Source organism: Xenopus tropicalis, chromosome 3 (genome assembly GCF_000004195.4).
Source record: "Xenopus tropicalis strain Nigerian chromosome 3, UCB_Xtro_10.0, whole genome shotgun sequence".
In the NCBI taxonomy this organism is placed as follows: domain Eukaryota; kingdom Metazoa; phylum Chordata; class Amphibia; order Anura; family Pipidae; genus Xenopus; species Xenopus tropicalis.
In genome coordinates this window covers 75366311-75391808 of record NC_030679.2, presented here as the reverse complement: position 1 = coordinate 75391808, position 25498 = coordinate 75366311, and the positions used below count along the sequence as shown (strand labels likewise).

The window sequence follows — 25498 nt, the reverse complement described above, 5'->3', positions numbered from 1 at the left end:
CGCGGGCGAATAATCTCCCCGTGTGCCAGAGCCCTAAAGCTCTAAACTCACTTTTTGATAAATCTGCCCCTTTGTATTCACTAATAATTAACAAAGAACTCATTGCTGCCATGCAATTCAAATGATTTTCCAATACTTGAACTAAAAGCAAATATTTGCCATTAACTAAGCAATAACCAAACAGGGTTAAGTATTTAAACAGTTTCACAACACTTCAAAAGATTTTTCTGCTAAAAAGCAATACAGCCCTGTATTCTGCAGGTGATCTATTAAAGAATGGACTGGTGCCAATACTTTTATAAATTAAAACATTCTTATCAGAAGAACGAAAAATACATTTCAAAAAGTTTGCACAGTAAACAAAAATATGATGTTCAATATTACAGAAAAGGACAGTTGGCTCAACAAAACATAGCTAAAATACTTAAAAATCTTATTAAGATTTTTTAAGAAATTTGGAGCCCACACATGGCCCAAAAAACAATTGTACTGCCAGCTTAAATGTCAGGGGAAAAAAATGATTTAACATTCAATAAAGTAGTACAGGTAAAGACTCTATTATCTAGAATGCTTGGAAACTGGGGTTTTCTGGTTTAGAGATCTTTCCATAATTTGGATCTCCATATTTTGCCTGCTAGAAATCATTTGAACATTAGAACTATAGAATAGTTTTGCCTCCAATATGGATTCATGCATATTAGTGAAGAACAAGTACAATGTACTGTTTGATTACTACAGAGAAAAAGGAAATCATTAATAATCCTGAATAAAGCACTCTGCCCGAGTATAGATATAGGATCTAGTATCAAGAATATTTTGGACATGTGGTATTCCAGATAAGGGCTTTTTCCATATTTTGAAGCAACATACATTGTCTAGTAAAAAAAATTATATAGGATTGTCTTTCCACCATCATTGTAGCTCAGTTACCATCATTATCATCAAGACTATATGGGAAATAGATCCAGAAAAATACACCATATTTATAAATTGAAGGTTACAATCTAGTAAAGATAGATTAAGAAAGAGAATCTATAAGTTATATCCCACTGATAGGTCCTGAATCAGTATATGAACAAGCAGTGACATATTTCAGTGAAATAAACAACCATTTATTGGCTCAAAATTAAACAGAAAATTAAAAAAAAGCAAACAATGACAGTATATTTTTTAATAAAACAATTTTGACATTGCTTGTATGTATTACCTGCTGGATTACCGCAACTTTACCGTAGGATTCTAAGACCAACAGCAATGGTAAAAGCACATTATTGTCATGGAATACTTCCGGTGCTAAAAATGAATAACAAGATGTTTAGCAAACAATACAAATGTAAGATACAGATCAAAAAAAGCAAACACTTCTGCTTACCACAGTCATAAAGTGTATGAGCATACAAGTCATCAAGTATTTGGACCAGAGTTTCTATCTGCTTGCCTTCTTCAATGTTCTTGAGACGAACCACCAGTTTTCTGACATTTTCTTCGAGTTCTTCCCTGTTGCTCATGGTTTTAATACATGTACAGGTTCTTCAGTTTCATCTTCTCACTGTTAAAAAGAAACTAGTGCTAAACTGTTTCCGCATTTTTAGATTGAAGGGACTCTTTTCAACATGTGCTCAATGAAAAGGGCTTGTGCTGAACATAATTTTTGATCATTGTTTTAATTGAGAAATGTCTATGGTTTTTGTAATTTCTAGCACTAAACATGAATATGTTTCACTTTTATACTTCCTGACCCTGAAGAACATCAAAGGAGCTTAGAAAACTAATTACCAGTTTACTGAGAAGCCCCTGAAAATGAGTTAGTCAAATGATAGGGAGGAGTGTGTTTGTTCAAAGGTAGATAGGGAGCTCTGAACATATTGATCTATTTATAAAGGAAGAGGTCGTAAATTCAGTGAATCCAGCTTTCAAATGCTTTATAACGACAAAAAAAAAACAAGAAAATATGGATTTGTTTTCAATCAAAACAATAGAATGTATTTTTTAACATTGTTTTATACATTTTTAGCAAAGGGGTTTTGTTGGATCTCAAGTTTACAGGTTAAACAATTGTTATGAAGAATGTGGGTTGAAGTGGATTATAAAGTCCTTTTGATTTCATTTTGCACTATTTCTTATGCAAGAAATACATTTAAAAAACACAACTTTGGATATACATTAATAAGGAGCTTTCAGGCACTCTGAATGCTACTTTAAGCAGCCCAAAAGCACATTACGCTGAAAGCAACCCACTGAAGTGTTTTATAAAGCACTCGGTTTCCATGCAACTATTACCTATCCTCTATACAAGAGTGTCCTTAGGCATGTACAATAGACATCAATGGTGTGTCCTCTTTGGGCTGCTTAAAAATGAGGCACTCAAAGCACCCTGAAAAGTGCCATGAACCTAAGGCTAATGCCACACATAGCATATTTTCAGCAAGTCAAAAAACGCTTGCCAAGAAAATGCCCCTACGCTTGAAAATCCTTTTTTTGGCTTGCAGAGAATACGCTATATGTGGCACTAGCCTTAATAGAGCCTTTTTAAGTGGGAAAACAGACAGAACTGCCATCAGGGCCCCATCAATGTGGGGTGTCAAGACTGCCAAGGAATGAGTGAGGAAGAGTTTCTATGTGTGAGGCAGATAAGGGGGACTGTGTGCATGTATACAGAACGAGAGAAATCTCTTGCAGTATACCTAAAAGGCCACAGGTGGTGTGTATATTTGAGGCAGATTAGGGGGACTGCGTGCATTTATACAGAACGAGAGAAATCTCTTGCCCTATACCTAAAAGGCCACAGGTGGTGTGTATATTTTGAGGCAGATTAGGGGGACTGTGTGCATGTATACAGAACGAGAGAAATCTCTTGCAGTACAGCCTAAAAGGTCACAGGTGGTGTGCAGCAATAACCCAAATTAAAATAAACAGAAAAATGTTTGTAGGACAAAAAAAATCCCCACCACAGAGGGATAGAAAAAGCACACCTTCCCACCAGTTGATGCAGAATGCCAGAGGGACAGTAATTACAACATAACTTTTACTTCTATAGTAAGTTAATTAAAAATTCATTAAATGCGTATGTGCCTGTTTTCTGCGACTTTTTCGTACTTTGCAACAAAATTTGGGCGACAAAATCGTATTGTTGCACCAAGTATGAAAGTTTCAGATTCATTCAAGATTTAGTATCGTGACTTTCCTTGGGCCAGGTTGGAGCTGCAGAGTGCCAATAAGTCCTATGGGAGGCTTCCAAAATCATGCACAGAAGGATCAAAGTCAGAAAGGTTTTCCCGCCGTTTATAATCGTTTGATACGAAAATTTTGTGACTTTCAGATGGCCAATATGATTTTATGGTGACTAATACGATTTTTTCGTAAGCAATTTCATGATATTTGCGATCATCAGAAATTATCGTATCTAATCAGAATTTTTCCCATTTCGTGATTCAAACTCATACTTTGATAAATGTGCCCCTATTTGTGGTACTCCACTTGAAAGATACCTCTGTATGCTTTAATTTTGCCAACAAAAGAGAGGCAGGTTTCAGAGAGAGGTGGTCCATGTTGCTGCTTATAGGAACCCTGCCTCTAAATACTGCATTATATGATCTCTTGCCTGCTTGTGGGATCTTTTAATTGCAAAATACACTACAAGTAGATAAGGGTATATGAAAATCACAAAAATCTCCTGCATGCACCAACAGGGCATAGATTTTGAAACACAACAGGGACTGCAGTCTAAAGTAATTACAGCATTCTTTCAAAACTAACCTCAGTGGGGTCAATTCTGATACCAATACAATTCCGGATAACCATACAATTATGTAAATTAACCAATTTAGTTAAACTGCCTTTAGTAAACTGACATAAGTATGCATAAAAAGAGTATGGAAGGAATCCAGAGTACCCAGAGGAAACCAACTCAAACATGGCGAGAATATAATAACTTACTACCCTGTGTGGAATGGAACCAGAGTAAAGGTGGCCATACATGCACCGATATTATCGTACGAAACCTCGTTTCGTACGATAATCGGTGCGTGTATGGCATGTCGGCGAGTCGACCGATATCGCAGGAAGCTGCCGATATCGGACGACTCGCCGATCGGACAAGTTTGAAAATTTTGATCGGGCGCCATAGAAGGCGCCTGACCAAAATTCTCCCTTCAGAGCTGAATCGGCAGAAGGAGGTAGAAATCCTATTGTTTCTACCTCCTTACCTGCCGATTCAGCCCTGAATGGTGTGTGGCGGATCTTACGATGTTTCGTGCGACCGATGGTCGTACGAAACATCGTCGGATCGCCACGTGTATGGCCACCTTTAGTGCTACAAGACACAGAAGAGAATAGGTCCCTGCAATGACAGATTTACATAAGAACAATCCAAGACGCCACCCTTAATTCCAAGGGTACTCAGTACTGTCAAAAGCAGACGGAGGCAGATCCCTCCAAACCTTTCCAAAACCTAATTAGCATATGCTAATTACGATTCAGATTCAGTTTGGCCAAATTTTTTACGAAGGATTCGGGGGTTTGGCTGAATCTGAAAAAGTGGATTTGGTGCATCCTTAGTCTTAAAGAGGCTAAGGAAAAGTTCATTTGTTGCGGAATTTGAGGATGAAATCCCAGAGGTAAAGCTGGCCATACATGGGCAGATCCGCTCGCTTGGCAAAAGCGCCACCTACACCTACAGGTGGGCGATATCGGGGAGGCATGTAGGCTTTGCTTGTCCATAAAAAGTATTACATGATTAGAGCATGTTCTGCAGGTGAGAATACGGGGAACAGGAGAACAGCAGCAGTGTTGTTTAATATTGGATGAAGGAGGCAGAAGTGGAATGTCAGAAGATCATTTAGTAGCAGCTTGTAATAGTTTACATGGGATAAGTTAAAAAGTATGAAAGAGTGTTTAAGTAGTGGTATGAGAAACAAAGGGACTTTTTTGTAATACTGCAAAAGAAAAATGGATAGGTCTTGGCAGAGGTATGTAATTAGAGAAGGCTAGGGAAGGACTACCCCAGGCAGTATACTGAATGAAATGTAAAGGTTAATAAGCATGCCAACAACAGTAATCATAAATGGGGAAACAAGAACAAGTTTGCATGGGTTTTGTGCCTTGCCTCTCTTAAAAAGCAAGCTCAATTGGTAATGGTAAACTGCTTGGATATGTGCATTGAAACCCCTTTGAAGGACCAGAGACAGGAGATAACAGTGGCATCCAAATGTTATGCAATGTTAGCTACCAATAATCCTTCAGTGTTAATACTATAGCGTTATAAATAATCTGAGCTAGTATAAGGATTGGAGTTGTACAGATGACAAAAACCTGTGTGATTTTCTTGCTCCAACAAAGATAAGGTAAATATTCTTCTTTCAGTTGCCACTGGTGATACTGCTGCTACTTGTCAGCATCTTGCCAAACAGCTTGTCACTTGTCTATTACCCTATGGGTGTGTATAGCACATAATCAGATATATTTTTTTTACTTCCCAGCAGGTAGATGCACTAGGCGGTTGTTGGCAATAAGATTTCTAAACATTTCAGATGACACTGCGTCACAATCCTGGCCCTGGAGGAAATACAAGTAACTTTTTGGGCTACCGTCCAAAATAAATTAATTACAATAAGAAAGTCACTTGATAATAGCTTCCACACAATGCATTATAACCTCACTTCATAAATATATTTATGCTACGTATTGGCTTTTGCTCTGACTCTACTCTACTCTTCCCCGGCCCCTCTTCCCTGCCCCTGCCCTCCTCCACTGTACTCTGCCCCCCCAGGGGGGCACCGAGTATTTATGCCGATAGGCTTAAGGGTTAAATTTTATTTACATTGCTACATGCCTGAGTAATAATCCTGCTTGACCAGATTTTTTAGCAGACTGGGAGAAACAGAAAGTGCTATTAGTTTCCTGGTAAGGGCAGGGTGCTGGCAAGATGCACACAGCTAAAAGCAAAGGAACTGTATACATTCTACCCAAAAAATATATATCATATACACAAGGAATCAAGCTCATGATTATGTCCTATATCTAATTAATACAACTATAATATTTTAAAAGTAAAAGATCTATGATCCTGGCTGGGTTGCACCATTTATCCATCTATTTTCTAACAGGCTCCAGTGAGAATGGCAAGTGGGTCCATTTGCTACTGAGTACACCTTGCAGTAAAGCTGGCCATAAACATAAAGATCTGTTCCTCCGGTGGAACGGGGCACGTTAAGTAGAAACGCATGCATGGGGAAACACAGAAAGCCGAAGGGGCTTTAATAAAGGGGCATTTCCCAGGGCTCACCAAAACAAGGGGCCAACCGTGTCTGTATTTGCAAAACTATAAACTTTCCCCCGCAAAGTTTTTCACCTGTCCCGGTTCTTTACAACATCTGCAGTCAGAAGGCAGCGGAGCAGCTCAGAACAACCTAGGCACAAGCACAGAGGCAGGCAGGCAGGGAGAGGAGACCAGCGTTCATGGAACTGCGCTCTGTTTTCCCTTCCTGTTACTGTCCTCCTCAGCTCCGCCCCCATCCCTGTTCACAACTTTGCAGTGAAAGTCTGAGGAGGAAGTGGGCATTTTTTCTTAGTCTCTAGGGGGTTCCTGGATAACATCGAACTGCTTTAGTACTAGTAAGTAACCTCTGCCCTGCCTGCCGAGTAGTCCTGAGTGATAATGCAAAGACGTGCCCACATTCGAAACAGAGACACAGTCAGTCAGACAAAATGTTCCATTTGCAAACATCTCTCTGCTGCTGCTTAGCCCCCAGTATGTGAATGTTTATGTGTGTTATAATACTTGAATGCTTAGCTGTGATTCTAAAAAAAACTCATGTTGGCAAAGTCTGCAGAGCTTTAAGCCCATGTAAATGGTAGGACCCAGTGAAAGAGATTGGTAGAAAAGTTCCCATTGCTGCAACATAGGCGGAGGGTGACTCGTTTGGGGAGGCCGAAGATGGGCAATACATAGACTGACCTAAAGGTAATGTGAGATTCACTGCTGGCATCAAAAAGAACCTCCCTCCTGCTGTTCCCACTGTCTTCCAGGGATACTGTGCAAAAGTGCCGGTGGGAGTGATTTTTTCACCCTATTCATATTAGGTATGCACACATGCACTTCTGAGAGGTGCTCCATCCATTTGTGTTTGGGATCAGTTTGCTTAAATCTGTTTTTGTTCATTTTATAGAAAGAAAGGCAGTAGGTACTAACATCCCAGGCACATTATATACAGTGAAATTCAGTATATATTTACAAAACCAGCACATTGCATGCAGTGGGCACTGATATTCAGGCCCTCACACTATAACATTGGCATTGATACACAACATTGGTTTGTTTCCCAGCTCTCAGGCTCATGAGGGCTCCACTGTAACTAACTGGAAATGAACAAATGTGACAAAAATTAAAAAAGTGTAAAAAAACAACAAATATATATAAGCACAATTAGCTTTTTCAGGGAATAGATGCCAAGTGACAAAAAACTATTTAATTTCAGCTAGTGATTCAGCCTTTGGAACATATACAGTATAGCACCTGTGGGAGTGGGATGAAATCTGCAGCAAAAGTTCAGAGTAAGTACAGATCCTTCTGTGCTGCAATACAATTCTATAATTACTTATTACAAAACAGATGGGCCCTGCTGGTGTTCACCTGAGCCACTGATCTCCTTCCTCTGACACGCTAAAGATACTATAAATGTACGCAACCTCGGGGGAGAATGGGCTGTGGGGGCACCTGGGGGGCAGCCCTGTTGGGCCCTGCACACCCCTGTCCGACCCTGGGGATCTGTATGTTTTCCCAGGGATTGATTGCTTTTCCTCCTTGTGCTACAGTTTCCTCATCAGTCCAAATACATACTAGTAGCTTAACTGATCCTTATACATGTGCATTTGCAGAAGTACCATATATACTCGAGTATAAGACAATTCGAATATAAGCCGAGGTACCTAATTTACCTAAGAAAACTAGAAAAACTTATTGACTCGAGTATAAGCCTAGGGTGGGAAATGCAGCAGCTACTGCTAAGTTTCAATAATCAAAATAAATACCAATAAAATTACATTAAAGGCGGCATCAGTGGGGTATATGTTTTTAAATATTTATTTTAAAAGAAAACTGTAAACTAGCTCTGTAAGTGGCGAAAAAGAAGCAACAAAAACAATTGTTTTATCAACAATGATACCTTAAGGGCTGTGGCACATGGGGAGATTAGTCGCCCACGACAAATTTCCCCAAAATAGCATCCCACCGGCGAGAATGTAAGTCACCGGTGGGATGGCATACACAGCGCCGCTAACCACTAACTTTAGGAAAGCTTTGCAGATTGGTACTTTGGTGTAGAAAGGACTCTTTACCCATGTTGGATTGTGTACTTTACAAAAATATTTGGTTTTCAGGGGTCACCCTACATTTCTGCAGTTTCTATCCCACATAAAACTGCCATGTGGTTATGAATTAGGTAAAGGTAAGCCATGAAACTAGTGTGCACAAGGTATATTTTGGGGTCTCTAAGTGCCATGTGCTTTGATAAACCTATGTACATTGGGCATCAAACTATTCAGTAGACCATTGGGGTTCATATTTAGGGTGTTTTATCTTGTTACCTAATGACCTATAGAAAATAAGATGCTGCATATTGGAAGTTTTGAGGTGATTTTTGGAAATGTCATAAAAATCGGCAATCTTAGGAAACCTTTGTGGCTTGGTACTTTGGAGTAGAAAGACATGGGTACCCATTTTAGATTTCGGGAAATGTGTACTTTCCAAAAATATATGACTTTCTGCGGTGAGTGTACTTTTTCTAGCTTTATCCTGCATAAAATGATGTAAATGTGTTGATTTTGCAGACGTTGAAATGACAGATCATATGGGGGTATGTTCATATTGGGGCCCCTACATGCCACATACATAGATAAACCTATACATATTGGGCATCAAACTTTTCACTGTACCCTTGGCGTTCATATTTAGGGTGTTTTCTCTTGGTACCTAATAATATGTGGAAAATAAGATACTACTGGAAGCTTTGAAGCGATTTTTAAGAAATTTCACAAATTTTTATAAAAACCAATAACTTTAGGAAAGCATTGCAACTTGGTAGTTTGGAGTAGACAGGCAGTTCTACCCATTCTAAAAATGTATAATTTAGAGTGGAATTTTTAGCCTTGAAATCTCAAGTATGCAGTTTTCTGAAGCAGTGCTTTGGAAATTTGGTAGTGTACTGCTGGGAGTTTTTGACCTATACAAGTGAGAAATCTCCATAAAACTATATATATTTGGTATTGGCACATTCAAGAGACATTGGACTTTTCAAATCAGTTGTATTTTCATGCATAAAATAATTTTTATGTGTTTATATTTTGGAAAATATTTTTTTTTTTCATTTTTTAGACATTTAGAAGCTTATATCTTGTTACAGAATTGGAATTACACAAAAACTCCACCATATTTTGAGAGCTTAGTTTGTCCTGAAAAAAAGGATATATAGTTTTCCGGGGTAAACTAAAAGTCCCCCCGAGGAAAGGCCCCTAAAATGTTCAAAAACTGTCTGGCAGTAGAAGTTCCACTTTGTCCAAAATGGCTGGCAGTGAAAGGGTTAAAGTGGCTCAGCGAAGGGGAATGGCATATGGAGGGGGACTTATGGAGTAGGCTAACATCTTTAGAGTTAAGACACACCGAGCTACCAGTAGCTTGTTACTAAAATTGATCATTTACTGATAATTGTCTCTATGGGTGTTTTAGCAGAGGCAATTCTCAGTATTGTCTATAGCAGGGTATTTTTTTGGTGTTTAGTAGCCATGACAAGTAGCTGCGCGTGTCTTTACCCTTAGAGAATCTGTATGGGGGGGGACAGGGAAAGCACAGAATAAGGGCAGGATGGGGCAGTGAATATATGCAGCAGATTGGAGCAATGATGGATTGTTAGGGGGAGGGAACAAGAAGCTATATACGCCTACCAGGTGGGGGGGGGGGGTTCCTGAAGAGAACTGAAATTGTTACAGAGTTTCTTTTCAGGCTAGTATATAGCAGCTTTTGGAAGCTTCAGGACTTCAGTTATCATTAACTCAATAAAGCAAAAAACAAATTGTTTGTGGATGATAAAACAAGGGATGCTGCCCAAGTTACACGTTATACAAATATAAATGTAAACATTTCAGGGAGGAGAAGAAGAGTCACACAGATCCCAAGCTTTATAATTGCTGTAAAAGCAGCTATTGCAGAATTACAACTCCCACTAATGTTGCCTTTCCCTCCATTCCTGCTGTGCACTTTATTCTGACCTACTGTTCCTGTGTCTGCATTCATATCTACATTACAAGATGTTGCTGACCTACTTGCCCCAGTCTCCACTGTGGGAAACGTCACAGAAATATATATACATATATATGTACATATAGAACAGAACAACTCACATTACAGTGTCCCAAACTTGCGCTGACATTCAACACGCAGGCTTCCCCAGCACTGTATACACTCTCAGCCTGTTTCTTCTTTCACCTCATTCGTCACTGGCTGCCAGTGCTTCCCCCACCCAGATTCTCCATATAAAAATGTGGGCATGTAGGGGAGTTGCTAAATAACTGAGTGAGGGTGGATCCCAGGGAGCTGTTGGGTTTTAACTGTTTCAGATCTTTTTATTAGGAAATTTGCTCATATCATACCAATATTAATAGTGCTACCGCTGCAAACTATTATAAACATTATATTACTCTTGGGTTCCAGACATTATTATGTAAATATGTCGCCATCTCTAAACACTGCAAAATGTTTGTTTAGGGCTCTAGCACTACTGGCCGCTATTGTGGCACTCTTGCACATGCACGTATATTTTGAGGCCACACACACAACAAATTGTGGTGTGGACAAAGAATTTTGTGCATCAACACAACATTTTGTATTTATTCTGACTTGAGCACAGTTTTGAAAATTTTGCACACACATTTAAAATGTGCAGGTTTTGCCTACATAAGCTTTTTGTCATTCTCTTTGGATTACTGAACTTGAATGTTTTAGTAAAGTAGTATTTATTATTATTATAAATCAAATAGCTGGCAACCCCCTTCCCCCAACAGGTAGAATGTTGGTCTGGAGTAGGGGCTGGAAAATCAAGAAAGCCTGGAGAAGAGGCATAAATTGTGTGGCACTGTAGGGGTAGCAGTGTCCCAGTTCTACATCCTAATTACGGTTTACTTTTTATTTATGAGCCAGGTCCCTATAACATTGGGCAAGTACATTTACTTGTATCAAAAGTATAAGTTAAGATCTAGCTCAGTCTACCTAAAAACTTCCAGGTAAGGAACTATGCAAAAATAGCAGTGCAATATAAGAATTAATATAGTAATTTTGTTGTTGTTATTGATTCTACAACTCATACAGAATTTAAAGGACAAGGCAACGCAAAGTATACTTTTTTGCAGCTTTGCAATATACATTTATTACAAGTTTGTAATGGTTTTTGAGTTATTTGTATTTATAATTGCTATTAGAAGCAGTGTTCGTCTGTCCTTTTCTATTCTCTGCCCTGGTGGCCCTGACTGTTAAAACATTGTAACACAAGCCAACAGACTGACAGGCCTGCCTTGCTGGAGGAGACTGACCTTTGCAACATTGTTTAAAATGTAAGAAACAGGAGTTCAGCAAATGCTGCTTTCAATAGCAATTACATTTACAAATAACGTTTAAAGCGCTACAAATTTTTAATAATTTTGTATTGGAAAGTTTTCTTTCATTAGGCAAAAAATTATTTTTGGGGTTGACATGCCCTTTAATAAATAAAAAAAAAAAGGCATAAGTCCAAGGCAGGATTCTGCTTGATTAACTGATACATTTTGAAAACTTTTTTTCCCATGACAGTATTCCTTTAAAGAAATCTGGCTCCTTTTGGCACTATACAAGTCGTAATGTTGGCGAGAATTATTATTATTAACATTTATTTATAAAGCGCCAACATATTCCGCAGCGCTGTACAATAAGTGTACTATAACATCGATACAGAAATGAGCTTCACCCTCTAGGAGTAGGCCAATTACATCAGATAACCTTGTAAAATTTAGTTTGAGAAAAGAATTGTATCTTCTCAAAGAAAGTAAGAAACTGTCTAGGATAGCCTGCATACTACCACTAAATGAGCATCAAAGATATTACTTTTTTTAAACGTGTTTAATATAGTTTCAACCCTTTCACTGTCAGACAGATTCACATTTTACATAGATTTTTGGACATATTATGTTCTTTTACACTACACAAATTTTCTGGTGGGACTTTATGATACTAGCTCCACAAGTATCCATAAAACCACAATGAAACAAGCTGGTGTGTGCCACAATGCTTTCAGGCAATAGTAATTTAGGAGCATTATTTTACTGACAATTGGAAAGAGTCAGTGGGAAGCAGTCAGCCACAAAATGTCAGCATGGGGTCTATTGTGAAATTATGCTTAGAATTCTAGAAAACTGAAGTATTGTTAATACATTTATTGTGCAAACAACTGTTTTTATTTCACTCATTACCATAGATAAGCTGGGTTCCACATTTTCTTTATTTTACTTTGCATTGGATTAATCACGCTAATTGCATTCGTACTCACTACACTGAGCCACTCTGACCACAACCTAGGACGAAATTTACTAAAACATGCAAATATATTTATGAGGTTAAAATTATTCTGTGCTCATATAATTACCCTCCATTTATAATGTCATATTTTTTACACAAGGCTTTAATAGTGTTTTCTTTTACAGCAGAGGTTTAGACTAAACTGGAAAAAGACTACATAGGAAATGTTATACTGTAATTTTAGCTGGGTTATTAGAACATAGTTAACCAAGCTCTGGGTCTTCTGGGACAAGCAGTGTGGCCCTTAGTTTAAAATTCCAGCCATAAAGCAAGGCAGGACTGTTGTTTTTTGCCAGAAGGAAAATAAAACTAGGAAGAAAAAAATACCCTTTCACACCCAAAAGACAATTGTTTTGAACTGCACTGCTTTTATAATATAACGCTTTTTTTTTTTATATTCTGATAAAATAATTCCATAATTGCCCCTTGGAGGAAGCCTTATATAAATAGCGCTGCAGTAGAGAGGGTGAGTAGCTTTAAATATTTTGGGGTTCAGATCTCATGGTCATCTCATCTCATGATTTTTCATGGTCTGCACATGTAAAATCAGTCTAAAAAGGCCAAAAAAATGGAGTTTCATCAGAGATTTTAAGGTCCTTTTATTTTAGTGTTGTAGAGAGTGTTTTGACACAGAATATTACCTCATGGTTTGGAAATAGTTGCGTACATGTCTTATGTACTGCATAATGTTGTACAAGATCTGCATTACCATCTTTACAGGTCATTTATACTAAGAGATGCAGGGTCAGAGCAACTAGAATTATTACAGATATACAGATGGCCTTGTAATTATTTGTTTGAATTATTCAAGTCAGGAAGACATTTTTGAAGTCTGATATTATAAATTCATGAACTCTGAACAATTAAAATTAACTTTTAGGGGCCATTTAATAATGCCAAGATTTTTTTTTTTTTCCAGATTGATTTTTAAGCCCTAAAAGTTTCAGAAAATAAAGCAGCTAAAAATCTGTATCCAACAATTCTCCAGCTAAAACTTGCAGAAATCGTGTAGAAGTCAATGGCAGATGTCCCTTCCCTGGAGGATCCTTCTTTTGCGACAATTGAAAAATTTCACAGTTTCGCAACTTTTTCCTGTGCAAATCTTTTCCAGTTCAGACTTTTTAGTAAATGTCAGATGTTTGTGGAAATAAGTTTGTTAGAGTTTTTAAAAAGTAAAAAAAATCAGAAAAGTTAGCGTTTTTGTAAATCCGTCACTAAGGGGCTGATTTACTAACCCACGAATCCGACCCGAATTGGAAAAGTTCCGACTTGAAAACGAACATTTTGCGACTTTTTCGTATGTTTTGCGATTTTTTCGGATTCTGTACGAATTTTTCGTTACCAATACGATTTTTGCGTAAAAACGCGAGTTTTTCGTATCCATTACGAAAGTTGCGTAAAAAGTTGCGCATTTTGCGTAGCGTTAAAACTTACGCGAAAAGTTGCGCATTTTTCGTAGCCTTAAGTTTTAACGCTACGAAAAATGCGCAACTTTTCGCGTAAGTTTTAACGCTACGCAAAATGCGCAACTTTTTACGCAACTTTCGTAAAGGATAGGAAAACTCGCGTTTTTACGCAAAAATCGTATTGGATCCGAAAAATTCGTAAAGAATCCGAAAAAATCGCAAAACATACGAAAAAATCGCAAAGTACCGATCATTACGAAAAAAACGCAATCGGACTCCATTCGACCCGTTCGTGGGTAAGTAAATCAGCCCCTTAGTATATCATAGAGAGTGATAGTCTAAAACAATTTGCAATTGGTCTTCATTTTTCATTATTTGTGTTTTTTTATTTATCTAGCTTTTTAAGCTGCAGCTCTCCAGTTTGAAATATTAGCAGTTATCTGGATGCTAGGGTTCAAATTAGCTTAGAAACCAGGAATTGATTTGAATGAGACTGAAATATGAATAGGAGAGGGGCTGAACAGTAACAATAAAAGTAACTAACAATACCATTGTAGCCTCACAGAGCAATAGTTTTTGACTGCTAGGGTCAGTGACCCCCATGTGAAAGCTGGAAAGAGGCAGAAGGCGGCAAATAAAGCAAAAACTATAAAAACAAATATTACAGTGTTGCTAAATGACTCCCATCATCACTCTTTTAGTAGTACAGGAACAGTATCAACTACTTTTCCAGAGAAATTAGAGACCGCTTTAATCAGTTATGCAACTTCACATTCCAACATACATCACAGTGGCAATTCACATTCCAACATACATACTGTACATACATACAGTGGCTTGCAAAAGTACTCGGCCCCCTTGAACTTTTCCACATTTTGTCACATTACAGCCACAAACATGAATCAATTTTATTGGAATTCCACGTGAAAGACCAATACAAAGTGGTGTACACGTGAGAAGTGGAACGAAAATCATACATGATTCCAAACATTTTTTACAAATAAATAACTGCAAAGTGGAATGTGTGTAATTATTCAGCCCCCTTTGGTCTGAGTGCAGTCAGTTGCCCATAGACATTGCCTGATGAGTGCTAATGACTAAATAGAGTGCACATGTGTGTAATCTAATGTCAGTACAAATACAGCTGCTCTGTGACGGCCTCAGAGGTTGTCTAAAAGAATATTGGGAGCAACAACACCATGAAGTCCAAAGAACACACCAGACAGGTCAGGGATAAAGTTATTGAGAAATTTAAAGCAGGCTTAGGCTACAAAAAAATTTCCAAAGCCTTGAACATCCCACGGAGCACTGTTCAAGCGATCATTCAGAAATGGAAGGAGTATGGCACAACTGTAAACCTACCAAGACAAGGCCGTCCACCTAAACTCACAGGCCGAACAAGGAGAGCGCTGATCAGAAATGCAGCCAAGAGGCCCATGGTGACTCTGGACGAGCTGCAGAGATCTACAGCTCAGGTGGGGGAATCTGTCCATAGGACAACTATTAGTCGTGCACTGCACAAAGTTGGCCTTTATGGAAGAGTGGCAAGAAGAAAGCCATTGTTAACAGAAAACCATAAGAAGTTCTGTTTGCAGTTTGCCACAAGCCATGTGGGGGACACAGCAAACATGTGGAAGAAGGTGCTCTGGTCAGATGAGACCAAAATGGAACTTTTTGGCCAAAATGCAAAACGCTATGTGTGGTGGAAAACTAACACTGCACATCACTCTGAACACACCATCCCCACTGTCAAATATGGTGGTGGCAGCATCATGCTCTGGGGGTGCTTCTCTTCAGCAGGGACAGGGAAGCTGGTCAGAGTTGATGGGAAGATGGATGGAGCCAAATACAGGGCAATCTTGGAAGAAAACCTCTTGGAGTCTGCAAAAGACTTGAGACTGGGGCGGAGGTTCACCTTCCAGCAGGACAACGTCCCTAAACATAAAGCCAGGGCAACAATGGAATGGTTTAAAACAAAACATATCCATGTGTTAGAATGGCCCAGTCAAAGTCCAGATCTAAATCCAATTGAGAATTTGTGGCAAGATCTGAAAACTGCTGTTCACAAACACTGTCCATCTAATCTGACTGAGCTGGAGCTGTTTTGCAAAGAAGAATGGGCAAGGATTTCAGTCTGTAGATGTGCAAAGCTGGTAGAGACAAACCCTAAAAGACTGGCAGCTGTAATTGCAGCAAAAGGTGGTTCTACAAAGTATTGACTCAGGGGGCTGAATATTTACTCACACCCCACTTTGCAGTTATTTATTTGTAAAAAATGTTTGGAATCATGTATGATTTGCGTTCCACTTCTCACGTGTACACTTTGTATTGATCTTTCACGTGGAATTCCAATAAAATTGATTCATGTTTGTGGCTGTAATGTGACAAAATGTGGAAAAGTTCAAGGGGGCTGAATACTTTTGCAAGCCACTGTACATACATACATGTAAAGACTCTTTTTAAAGTTTCTTTCACAGTGTTAGTTGTGGCTCCTCACAGGGTTACACAGAATTATCTGCAATTTTTTTTCCAAGAAAATATGTTTATGACTGCTTATGTTGCAATGGGATGGTAACCACTGTTTCACAAACAGCTAAAGAGTCTGTGAATGCTTCAAAACAAGTTATGAAACAACTGTGTAATATTCTTACAATTACTGTAAATTCTAAACTGGTAAGCGCCTGAACAAAAAGCTAAATAATTCATAAACCATTAAAATGAAAATAGGCTACAGCATACTAAAAGTTTATGTAAAGGTGACCTAACCTTTTAAAAACTTGGTGTAATTTTAAGGTCTTACCTACTTTAACAGCTTACAATTATTCTTTATATAAAGGGCTCCATGTATATACTCGTTACTGGTCTTCAAATATCTCTTAGATTTACCACAAAAAAACTAACAAAGAAAATCAAAAACTTCTGGTAAAACAAAAATGAATGTTTGGATTATGACCTTGCAGACCCTTCCATTAAACTAAATTTCTGCAACTTTAACATTTGGACAGGCCAGAACTTTCCTCTGTAATATTGAATATCTCCAACTAATAACTAGGAATCTTATTGTTTTCATTTTCTTCAGGTAGAGGTGGCTGCACACTCAGAGATCTTTGTCGAGCAGATCTTTGCTTAGTTTTTTTACCCATCCATGCAACCTAATTAAGCAGATCATTGGATGATTCTGTGGGCTTGCCATAGTATATGTCAAGAAAGGAACACATTAACGTGCCAATGCAGCCCTCTCACAATAGGTGGTACCTCATACACAAAACATGTGAATATCCTGTAAATTATATCGGCACTTTGGGGCAGATTTACTAAAACTAGAATTTTCCTGGCTTGTATACTTGTATAAACCCGATTTGGTATAAACCCGATTTGGTATTTTTCGAATGAAACACAATCATTCTTGCATTTATTAAATGTCACAATAATGTTGGTAGGGTTGAACAAAAATATAGGATTTATTGTCCTATAATCACAATTTCAAGCCGAAAAATTTGAGAAATTCGTGAAATTTAAATGATCGTTCATTTCAATGAATTTCCTTTTTTTCCCAAACAGGAATTTCTCCAGCTGCTTTTTTTGGAGCATTGGTGCTCATTCTTGGAAAATAATAATGTTTCACTTGAAACTGGTTGAAATAGAAGACAATTATGGGATTACCCTCCCCTTGAAAATGTGTGAAATAGAAAACAAGTATGTGATTAACTTCCCCTTGAAACTGTGTGAAATAGAAAAAAATGATGGGATTAACTTCCCCTTGAAAGTGTGTGAAATAGAAACCTGCTGTACCTTTTGTCAGTAAAAAAAAATCACATAAAGTTTTATAAATCTCTAATGTTTGTGGTTTTTGTAAAAAATTCTTGAATTTTTTGAGAAAATACTCAAAATTATCATACATTTTTAGAGGAAAAAAAAACACTAAACAATTGTATACTGCCAGAAAAAATGGTGTAAATTTTGGAAAAAATGAAACATAAAAAAATTGAACTTTTCTCAGAAAACCTTAGTAAATGGGCCCATTAGTGATGTCATTAGTTATAATAAGGGTTTAGTGATAGAATTTGTGTCACATGATTTATTGAAACTTGTGTAATAAATAATGCACCCCTTGTTGTAAAATATGGGGATATTAGAAGTCACCTTGGAGTTCCACAACCTGTATATTCGCACTTGACCTACAGCCTCGTGCTTTTATATAGTCATGGAACTCCTCTGTGACTTATATCCTTATATTTTATAATATGGTTACATAATTCACTATATATTTTCCATACAAAAAGACTTATTTTATAGCCATCCTTTCTGGTTTTGTAACGTAAACAGTATATACATATTGTAAAGCTGGTTAACAATCTCTTGTTAGTAGCTGTGATATATAAATTATGAGAACACATTGTAGATGAACTTTTTTCTCAGTTTAACATTTACCTGTCAAATTAGTTTATATTATGTTACCCAAACTAACCTGATTCAAAGCAAGAGAGAAACTTTTACTTTTTAGAGGGTTGTTTCTGCTGAAATTCCTCTTTATTACAGACCTGTTTCCTCTTATATTGGTATGTGTTTCATTTTAAACTGTTTCATTTCTGTCTTTTAAACAGAAACATATATATAGTTTAACTACTGTTCAACAGCACAAAAAAGAAAAACATTAGTGCTGTATTGTATTATTGGGCAAGTGTATTCAGCCCAGACTTGAATTAACAACTTAAAGGGGTACAAAACCCTGCTGTACTGCACTGCTCAACCAAAACTTACTCAACTGTTGCCGGACTACAAATCCCAGAACAATTTAACATATAATGAAGGGTGAGGCATGCTGGGAGCTGTAGTCCAGCAAAATCAGGGTTGTATTCTTAAAGCAATATTGCACAATAAAACTTTTCCCCCAAATCTCCAGGGCTAGCAGCTGCATTAAAAGAAATGCTCCAATAAGAATCCCAGCTGATCTGTATAAATCTGGTTCCATGTTTATTTGTTCCTGCAATTGGAGTTGGAAGCATGGATATACCTAGGGTTTTCTTAATAAAAAGAAAGTGTGTTAGGACTTGCCAACAAATTCTCTGGTGGCCACTCGGTGTCTCAGTCCGACCCTGCTAAAGTGTTGGTGCTTTAGAGGGGAGTGAGTGGAAGGCGGCGTGGCTTCCTTGGGTGCCTGCAACATGAAAGTGCAGGTCTTGGTCCTTTGTTCTTAAAGAGATACTGACACCAGAAATTATACATTTTCTCTATCATATTTTATCTATCATAACATTGTCTTTGCAAGCCACCTAGAATTTTGCCTTAAAAATATTTGCATTTGGTAATGCTTTTACATTACCTATCTGATCCCCCATGCTCCTATGAGGGGGCAGCCATATTTGTGCAGCAATAGTCCGTTAGCATTAGAAGCTATAACTGACAGGCTGAGAATATGTACGGATTGGACTGAGATTTTAAGTGACAGGTGCGAGGCTTTAAGCACTTGAGCCACACGTTAATGTTTTAAAAATGTCACTTGTGTTAGCTTTTAGTTAACAGTAATAAATCTGCCAGCAACACATCTGGCACATTTAGAGGTGGGGCAGATATGAGACATGATATAGTGCCCAAAAGATGTTAACCCATTTTTAAGGGTGATTCTAGTCCCTGTGCTGTCTTAATGGCCCCGTCGCCCCCAATTGCCCCCAATTATTTTTTTTATCTTACAAGAGAGGGGAGGGTCCACATCTCTAGGGCAAAGAGCACAATTGCCCTCTCTGCACAAGAGCAGACACATTTCTTGTTTAAAAAACAGAATTTCGGGTCTTAAAGATACCAAAAAGTTTCTGTAGCCCCTGGTAAGCTTTGGGGCACTCTCCAGTAAGTATATCAACAATTGGTTAGAGGTCTGACTCTTGTCCAGTGTGCTTTTATGTTACTAGTCACATGGGACTTGAAGGTTAAAAACTGAACCTTAGTACAGAGACGTACAATGGGCATTAGCCATATGTTCAGTTTTCCCTGGGTACATATCCTAATCATTAATACTGAGATACCGAGTGCCAGTGGCTCTGGGGGATAGGGACACTGGGATTGAAGATTGTGGGGATGCAGATATTCCCATCAGTACTGCAGGAACCACTGTGCCTTCCACAGGGTATGTTTGTTGATCTGAATGTAGACATTTAATTGCAGCCAATCAGTGAGAAGAGAAGCTGAAGTGAATTGATTGCAGCCCCCAACCTGAGGAGGACTTTGCTTAGACTACCAATCTTGGGGAACAGATATAGAAGGGAAACTATCTGGTGTGGTCTCAACCACCTGTCTGTCCAGTTGACTGATAATGAACTGTGAAGAAAGGACTGTTGTGTTTTACCATGGTGGAGTGTAAGGGGATAAACTGATAGTTGAGTTAGAGACATTTTTGTTTTTCTTGCTGTGTTTATTTTTGGGGCAACTAATAAAGTTTCTTGCAGGACAATATATCTGGAGGATGAAGAAGACATCCTCCAGCAATTCTGGCAGAGTTTAGGGACAGTACTCTCTGCTTGTTCAGGGAGAGCTTAGGCTAAGAGGTCATATTGCATGGTGCTAAACTGACCCACTGTTTGAATTGATTTACAAAACTATTGTGAATAAAGTGTACAGTGTCTGCTCAGAGCTGAATAATCTTCAGTTTTTTTCCAGTATACACTGGAATTAGAACTATTCTAATAGATTTGCAGATTTGACCTTGCAATAAAATATTGCATACTGAATACATGCTACCTGATTATATGCTGTATTTTAGTTTGCCACTAGAGGCCAGTATGAACCAAAACATATATCGGCAGAATTCTAATTAAATACATATGGGGTTATATAATAAAAGGTGTATAGATTGCTACAGTGCTATGAAGCAATTATAAGAAAGCAAAAATCTGTTTGCTTATATATGCCATTCCACCTATATTGCTGTACAGCACCTCATATAAAAGTTGCACTTTATAAAAAAATATACAAATATATATTTTGTAAAAGTAGAAGCTGCCCACCCTAAGGAAGTCGAGAGGTCCTCTGCACTCACCCACTATTTTATATATATAATTTATTTTTCCTATTGTGGGTCTTTTCAGAAGAGTAGGATTCTCTGTAAGGGATCATACTCACGATCGTTTGTTTCTGCGTTCCCCTACGGTGGCCTTCTCCTGCGCAGGGAGTGCAGGAAGGAATGCATTTCATACTTCCGTATGTGTCTGTACTCACACAGCAACGTTGGTCAGACAGTTTTGGGCCAACAGCTATACAATTTTGGTGGGTCATGGGTGGGCTTAGGCTGAGATCTTCCTTCCAGCCTCCCCATCCATGACCATACTATTATTGACTTCCGGCAGCCTCTATTTATAGGTGTGCCCTTGCTCCACCTTGCTTCCCTTCATAACATCAGAGATGGGGCAGGGCGGAGCAGATGTGGGTCTATAAACAGAGCTGGATTGCTTGGTTGGGTTTGGAGCAGATGGTTAGGGTCAGCTTTTTGTCAGCCCACAAAGCACTAGAGCAAGTAACAATTAAAGCAACAGTGTGCTAAAGGAGTGATTAAAGATTTACAGAGACCGTATCTTTGGACTGAGTAAAAGGACTGTATTTTTGTAGTTAGTGAGACAGCTCTGACAAATGTAGATAGTAAGGCTCTTATTTCAATTTTGCTATAAGTGTTTACTATATTAGTTTAGTCTTAGATAAAGAGTTATTAAGTCTTTCATTAAGGTGCGTTAAATCGAGCACTATTCATAGCATGCTGTAAAAAAAATTTAGCGCATCTTATTTTTTACGATTCACTAAAAGGATATTTGCATTAATTTAGACGCGATGCTGTTTGTGTTATTTAAGTCGCGAAGACTATTTTCATGTGGTATTTGACCAGTGTCCAACACTGCAAGAAGCGCTACCAGACCATAAAGAGGGTCCTGAAGAAAAAGCTGGCGGAAGACTCCAGATACAGGTAAATATCTTACATTAATCTTTCTATTTAACACTTGCCCATCTGCTTTTCTCCTCAGTCGGCTTTTCCTTTTGGCTTACTATCTTTCCTTCCTTTTTGGCTTCTTTCCTACTTACTTTACTTGTATGTAATGTATGTATGGCACGCCTATTATTATGTGCACAACTGTCCTCAAAGCTGTGGAGTACAACAACAAATTAGGCCAGTAAATAGGGGGGTCATTTAAGAAATATTTCCCAAAATACTTAATGCCCTGTACTCTCCTTTATCAAGGAGGATTATTGTGGAAGCATTGTTTAATACAGAGTATAAGGGAGAGCCCTGAGAGTTAGCGAGGCCACTAAGCAGCAATATGCAGCATTTTAGTAGGGTTTGTGTCAGAGCATGCCTTAGTATTGTTACACTTGAAAGTAAAGGGAATTGATTGGGGCAACAATGAGTAACAAAAAGTGACTGCGTTGTTATGGCTTGCTTATTGGAGGCAACACAATAAAAGCATTCATATATTTTATTTAGATCTGAAACTGGAGGTGGCCCTGCAAAGAAAGTCTATTTCACCAGGTATGAGGAGCAACTCATGTCATTTCTTCATGCAGAGAGCGTGAATGGTGTCACCGGCATCTTTGATTCCGACAGGAATGTTGGCCAAGGTAGGTGTAATGACATTAATACAAGTGTATTTACTCTTGCAGAGAAGCTTAATATTAATGGAATACAATGTTCTCTGCAACAGATTAATCCTTACCACCACCTGGCACAAGCAGACGCAGACAATCGTCATCTGCTCCGATTCCAGGTATTTTTGTTACCAAATTTTGTTGGACCTGGGTTTTGTGTTAGGCTTGTGCAGTGGCATAATAGTGAATTGTGTCCGTGTATATTGCAGGTGTTTCAATTACAGAAGTGCAGTGTATTGCTAATAAGATTGGGGTGTTATTGGCCAAGTGTGTCTTGCTGGGTTAGGTGCAGTCAGTTCATCTTGTACTTTTGGACAGTCAATCTTTTCAACTTGATTTTACCTTTTTGGCTCATTTGGAATAAATCAATGTCCACAAATAGTTTTTGCAAAATAATCTTGGTCATGTTTTAAAACAAATGACAATCATTATTGTCCATGAAGTTTACCTGGCATCATGAACATAATAACAAAAAAAAAAAAAAAGTCTTTTTCTTTTTTCCAAAAGGTGCCCATGGACGCTCTGCTGGACGCTCCTTGTCTCTGCTCCACACTCCACAATGTGATCTTGAAATTGAAGGGGAAACTTTTAGTGGGGAGGCAAGTGAGAGAGGGTTACAGGTATGTGGCAGCGACTTGGCCTTGTTCTCAGATGAGGAGCCGGCCAACATTCCCTAGCAGCAGGTCACAACCCAGGCCAGAACAGCTAATGTGGCCCCCCAGGAACCTGAGAAAGATATGTTCCACAAATCCCTAATGAGGCTTAATAAAAATTTAATGAAAAAGTTGGACACACTGCATGTCGACTTGTGTGTGGCCACTAACGCCTACAATGCCAGTCAGGCACGCCAAGCTACACACAAGGCTGCCATGTTAAGCCTCCAACAGGCCAGTCAGGCACGCCAAGCTGCACACAAGGCTGCCATGTTAAGCCTGCAAGAGGAGCGGTTAGAACTACAGCTACAAAAAGTAGCATTGTTGGCTAGGCAAAATTTGCTCCTAGAGCAACAAATTGCCTTGCAAGTGTAACCCTTTCTTGGCTGTAACCAAGCCAACAGCACGACTAGATAGGTCTAGAGCATGGGGTATACGCGACTCAGTCCTTCAGGATGGGCCTTCGCTATGTAGAAATAACCAAATGGAGCTATGGTGTAGTGCAAATACAACCCACTGTAGCTGTGTGCAGTGCAGAATAACAAATGGGCGCCAAAAGGTTCTTGCAGATGAACAATAGAACTGGTTTATTTTCAGCAACAAGCAACTTGCAGGGTTATGAAATATACTCACACATCAGTTAGCATAGCAGTTTCTCTGAGGACAGCACAGAGAGGGTGCACACCCGCTCCTCCCAACTCCCCTTAAGCCTGGGCAAGATCAGTGCCACCGGTTCAGTTGCTCAATCTGTGGAACAGTCAGCTGGATACCACACTCCTCAGGCCCCACGGCAACTTTGGATCAGGGTTCAAACTACCTGCCTCCTAGGTCTAAACCGTGGCCCTACACTAAGGCAACAATGCCTGTCTGGAAGGGTACTTCCACAGCTACTTTCCTCTGAGCCAAACTGCTCGTGCTTCTTCCCTCACTATCTCACTTTCCTAGAAAGTGCTCCACAAAACTTGCTATCTAACTGGTCCTCATTCACGGGGTCCCTGTCCCTGACTTCACCAGAGTGGCTGACAACACTCTGGGGCACATGGCTTTACTGGGGGCCTAGTTCTTCTGCCTCCAGGCTCAATGCTCCCCTCTCTGAGAACACAGGCAGCCAAAGAGACAGACCCACCCCCTGCTAAACACTATATCTGAGTGCCCAGGGAGTGGTCTCCCTGTTAACCAATAAACACACATATGAACTCAAAACTGATACATGGGTCTTTGCCCAGTAACAGCACAAACCAGGAAGCTGCAGGGTTTAAAGCCATAGGGACTAGTTAACCCTATGGATCCCTACACAAGAAAAGGCACAAAAGGCAATTGAGCCAACATGCTCTACCAGTAGAGCTAGTGGTGAGAGCACAGCTACCGCTCCTGCAGCTTCTACTAGGCAGCTTCGGAAAAGAAAATAAATGTGCCACATTAGGGATCTGTGGAACCTATATTTTCTTAGGCCTATATTGTTTGTAAATATTTCTTTCTGGTTTTTCTATTTGTGTTGGAAGTGGGTTCCCTGTAAATAAAACTTTTTTTTTTTTTTTTTTTTGGAGAAGTTGTTTGGTATTTCTTGTTTATGGGATTAAAGATTGTAGGTACTTACAGGAAAAGTAATTTGTAACGATTTGTCCCCGGACTTTATTCCCTCCTCGGACAGGATCTTAGGGATGTATGGGGTCATCCAGGTCCTCAGCCATATCGCCTGGTAAGCCATGCCGGTTCACCAGATTGTGCAGTACAGCACACGCAACCACAATTTGGCCAACTTTAGAGGGGCTGTACGTGAGACAAACACTGACCTTTTTCAACAGATTTGACAGTGTGAGACTGATAGGTGACACTATCAGTCTCAGTCTAGCTGCTTTGACTCTCCCAGTGGCAAAAGAGGGCACTTTTCAAATTGCAAAACAAGCTTATGGCAGGCAGGGCCTGGTTTAACAGTGGGAGACAAAAAGCAAATGTGGGCAAGTTGTGCTAGACATGACACAAATACTTACCTAACAGCCACCTGTGAGGCATTTGTCCTGTCTCGAAAGCATCGTAAAGTGCTGACTGCCTTAGGATGTGAGAGGAGCTGGGGAACCCAGACACGATGCTCAGGATATTCATCTGTGCATCACACACCACTTACACATTGAGGGAGTGGTAGCTTTTCCTGTTTCTAAAGATGTGCTCCCTGTCTTGTGTTGGGTGCAATCAATTGCACCCAACACATTGGGGATGCCACT

The 25498-nt window shown here is 39.1% G+C and overlaps 1 protein-coding gene across 3 annotated transcripts in view; it reads right to left on the bottom strand.

Moving 5' to 3' along the window:
* lrrk2 (leucine-rich repeat kinase 2) overlaps positions 1-10494 on the bottom strand; it is a 96395-nt gene extending 85901 nt beyond the window's left edge. The window contains exons 1-3 of one of the 3 annotated variants that reach the window (XM_012959985.3): positions 10393-10494; positions 1373-1549; positions 1208-1293 (exon numbers count right to left, since the gene is read on the bottom strand). In XM_012959985.3, the coding sequence (XP_012815439.2) occupies positions 1208-1293; positions 1373-1508 (222 nt within the window). In that variant the 5' untranslated portion in view covers positions 1509-1549; positions 10393-10494. The other 2 variants (XM_002932204.5, XM_012959986.3) reach the window with 2 other exon arrangements.
* Positions 10495-25498: the final 15004 nt, after the last annotated feature.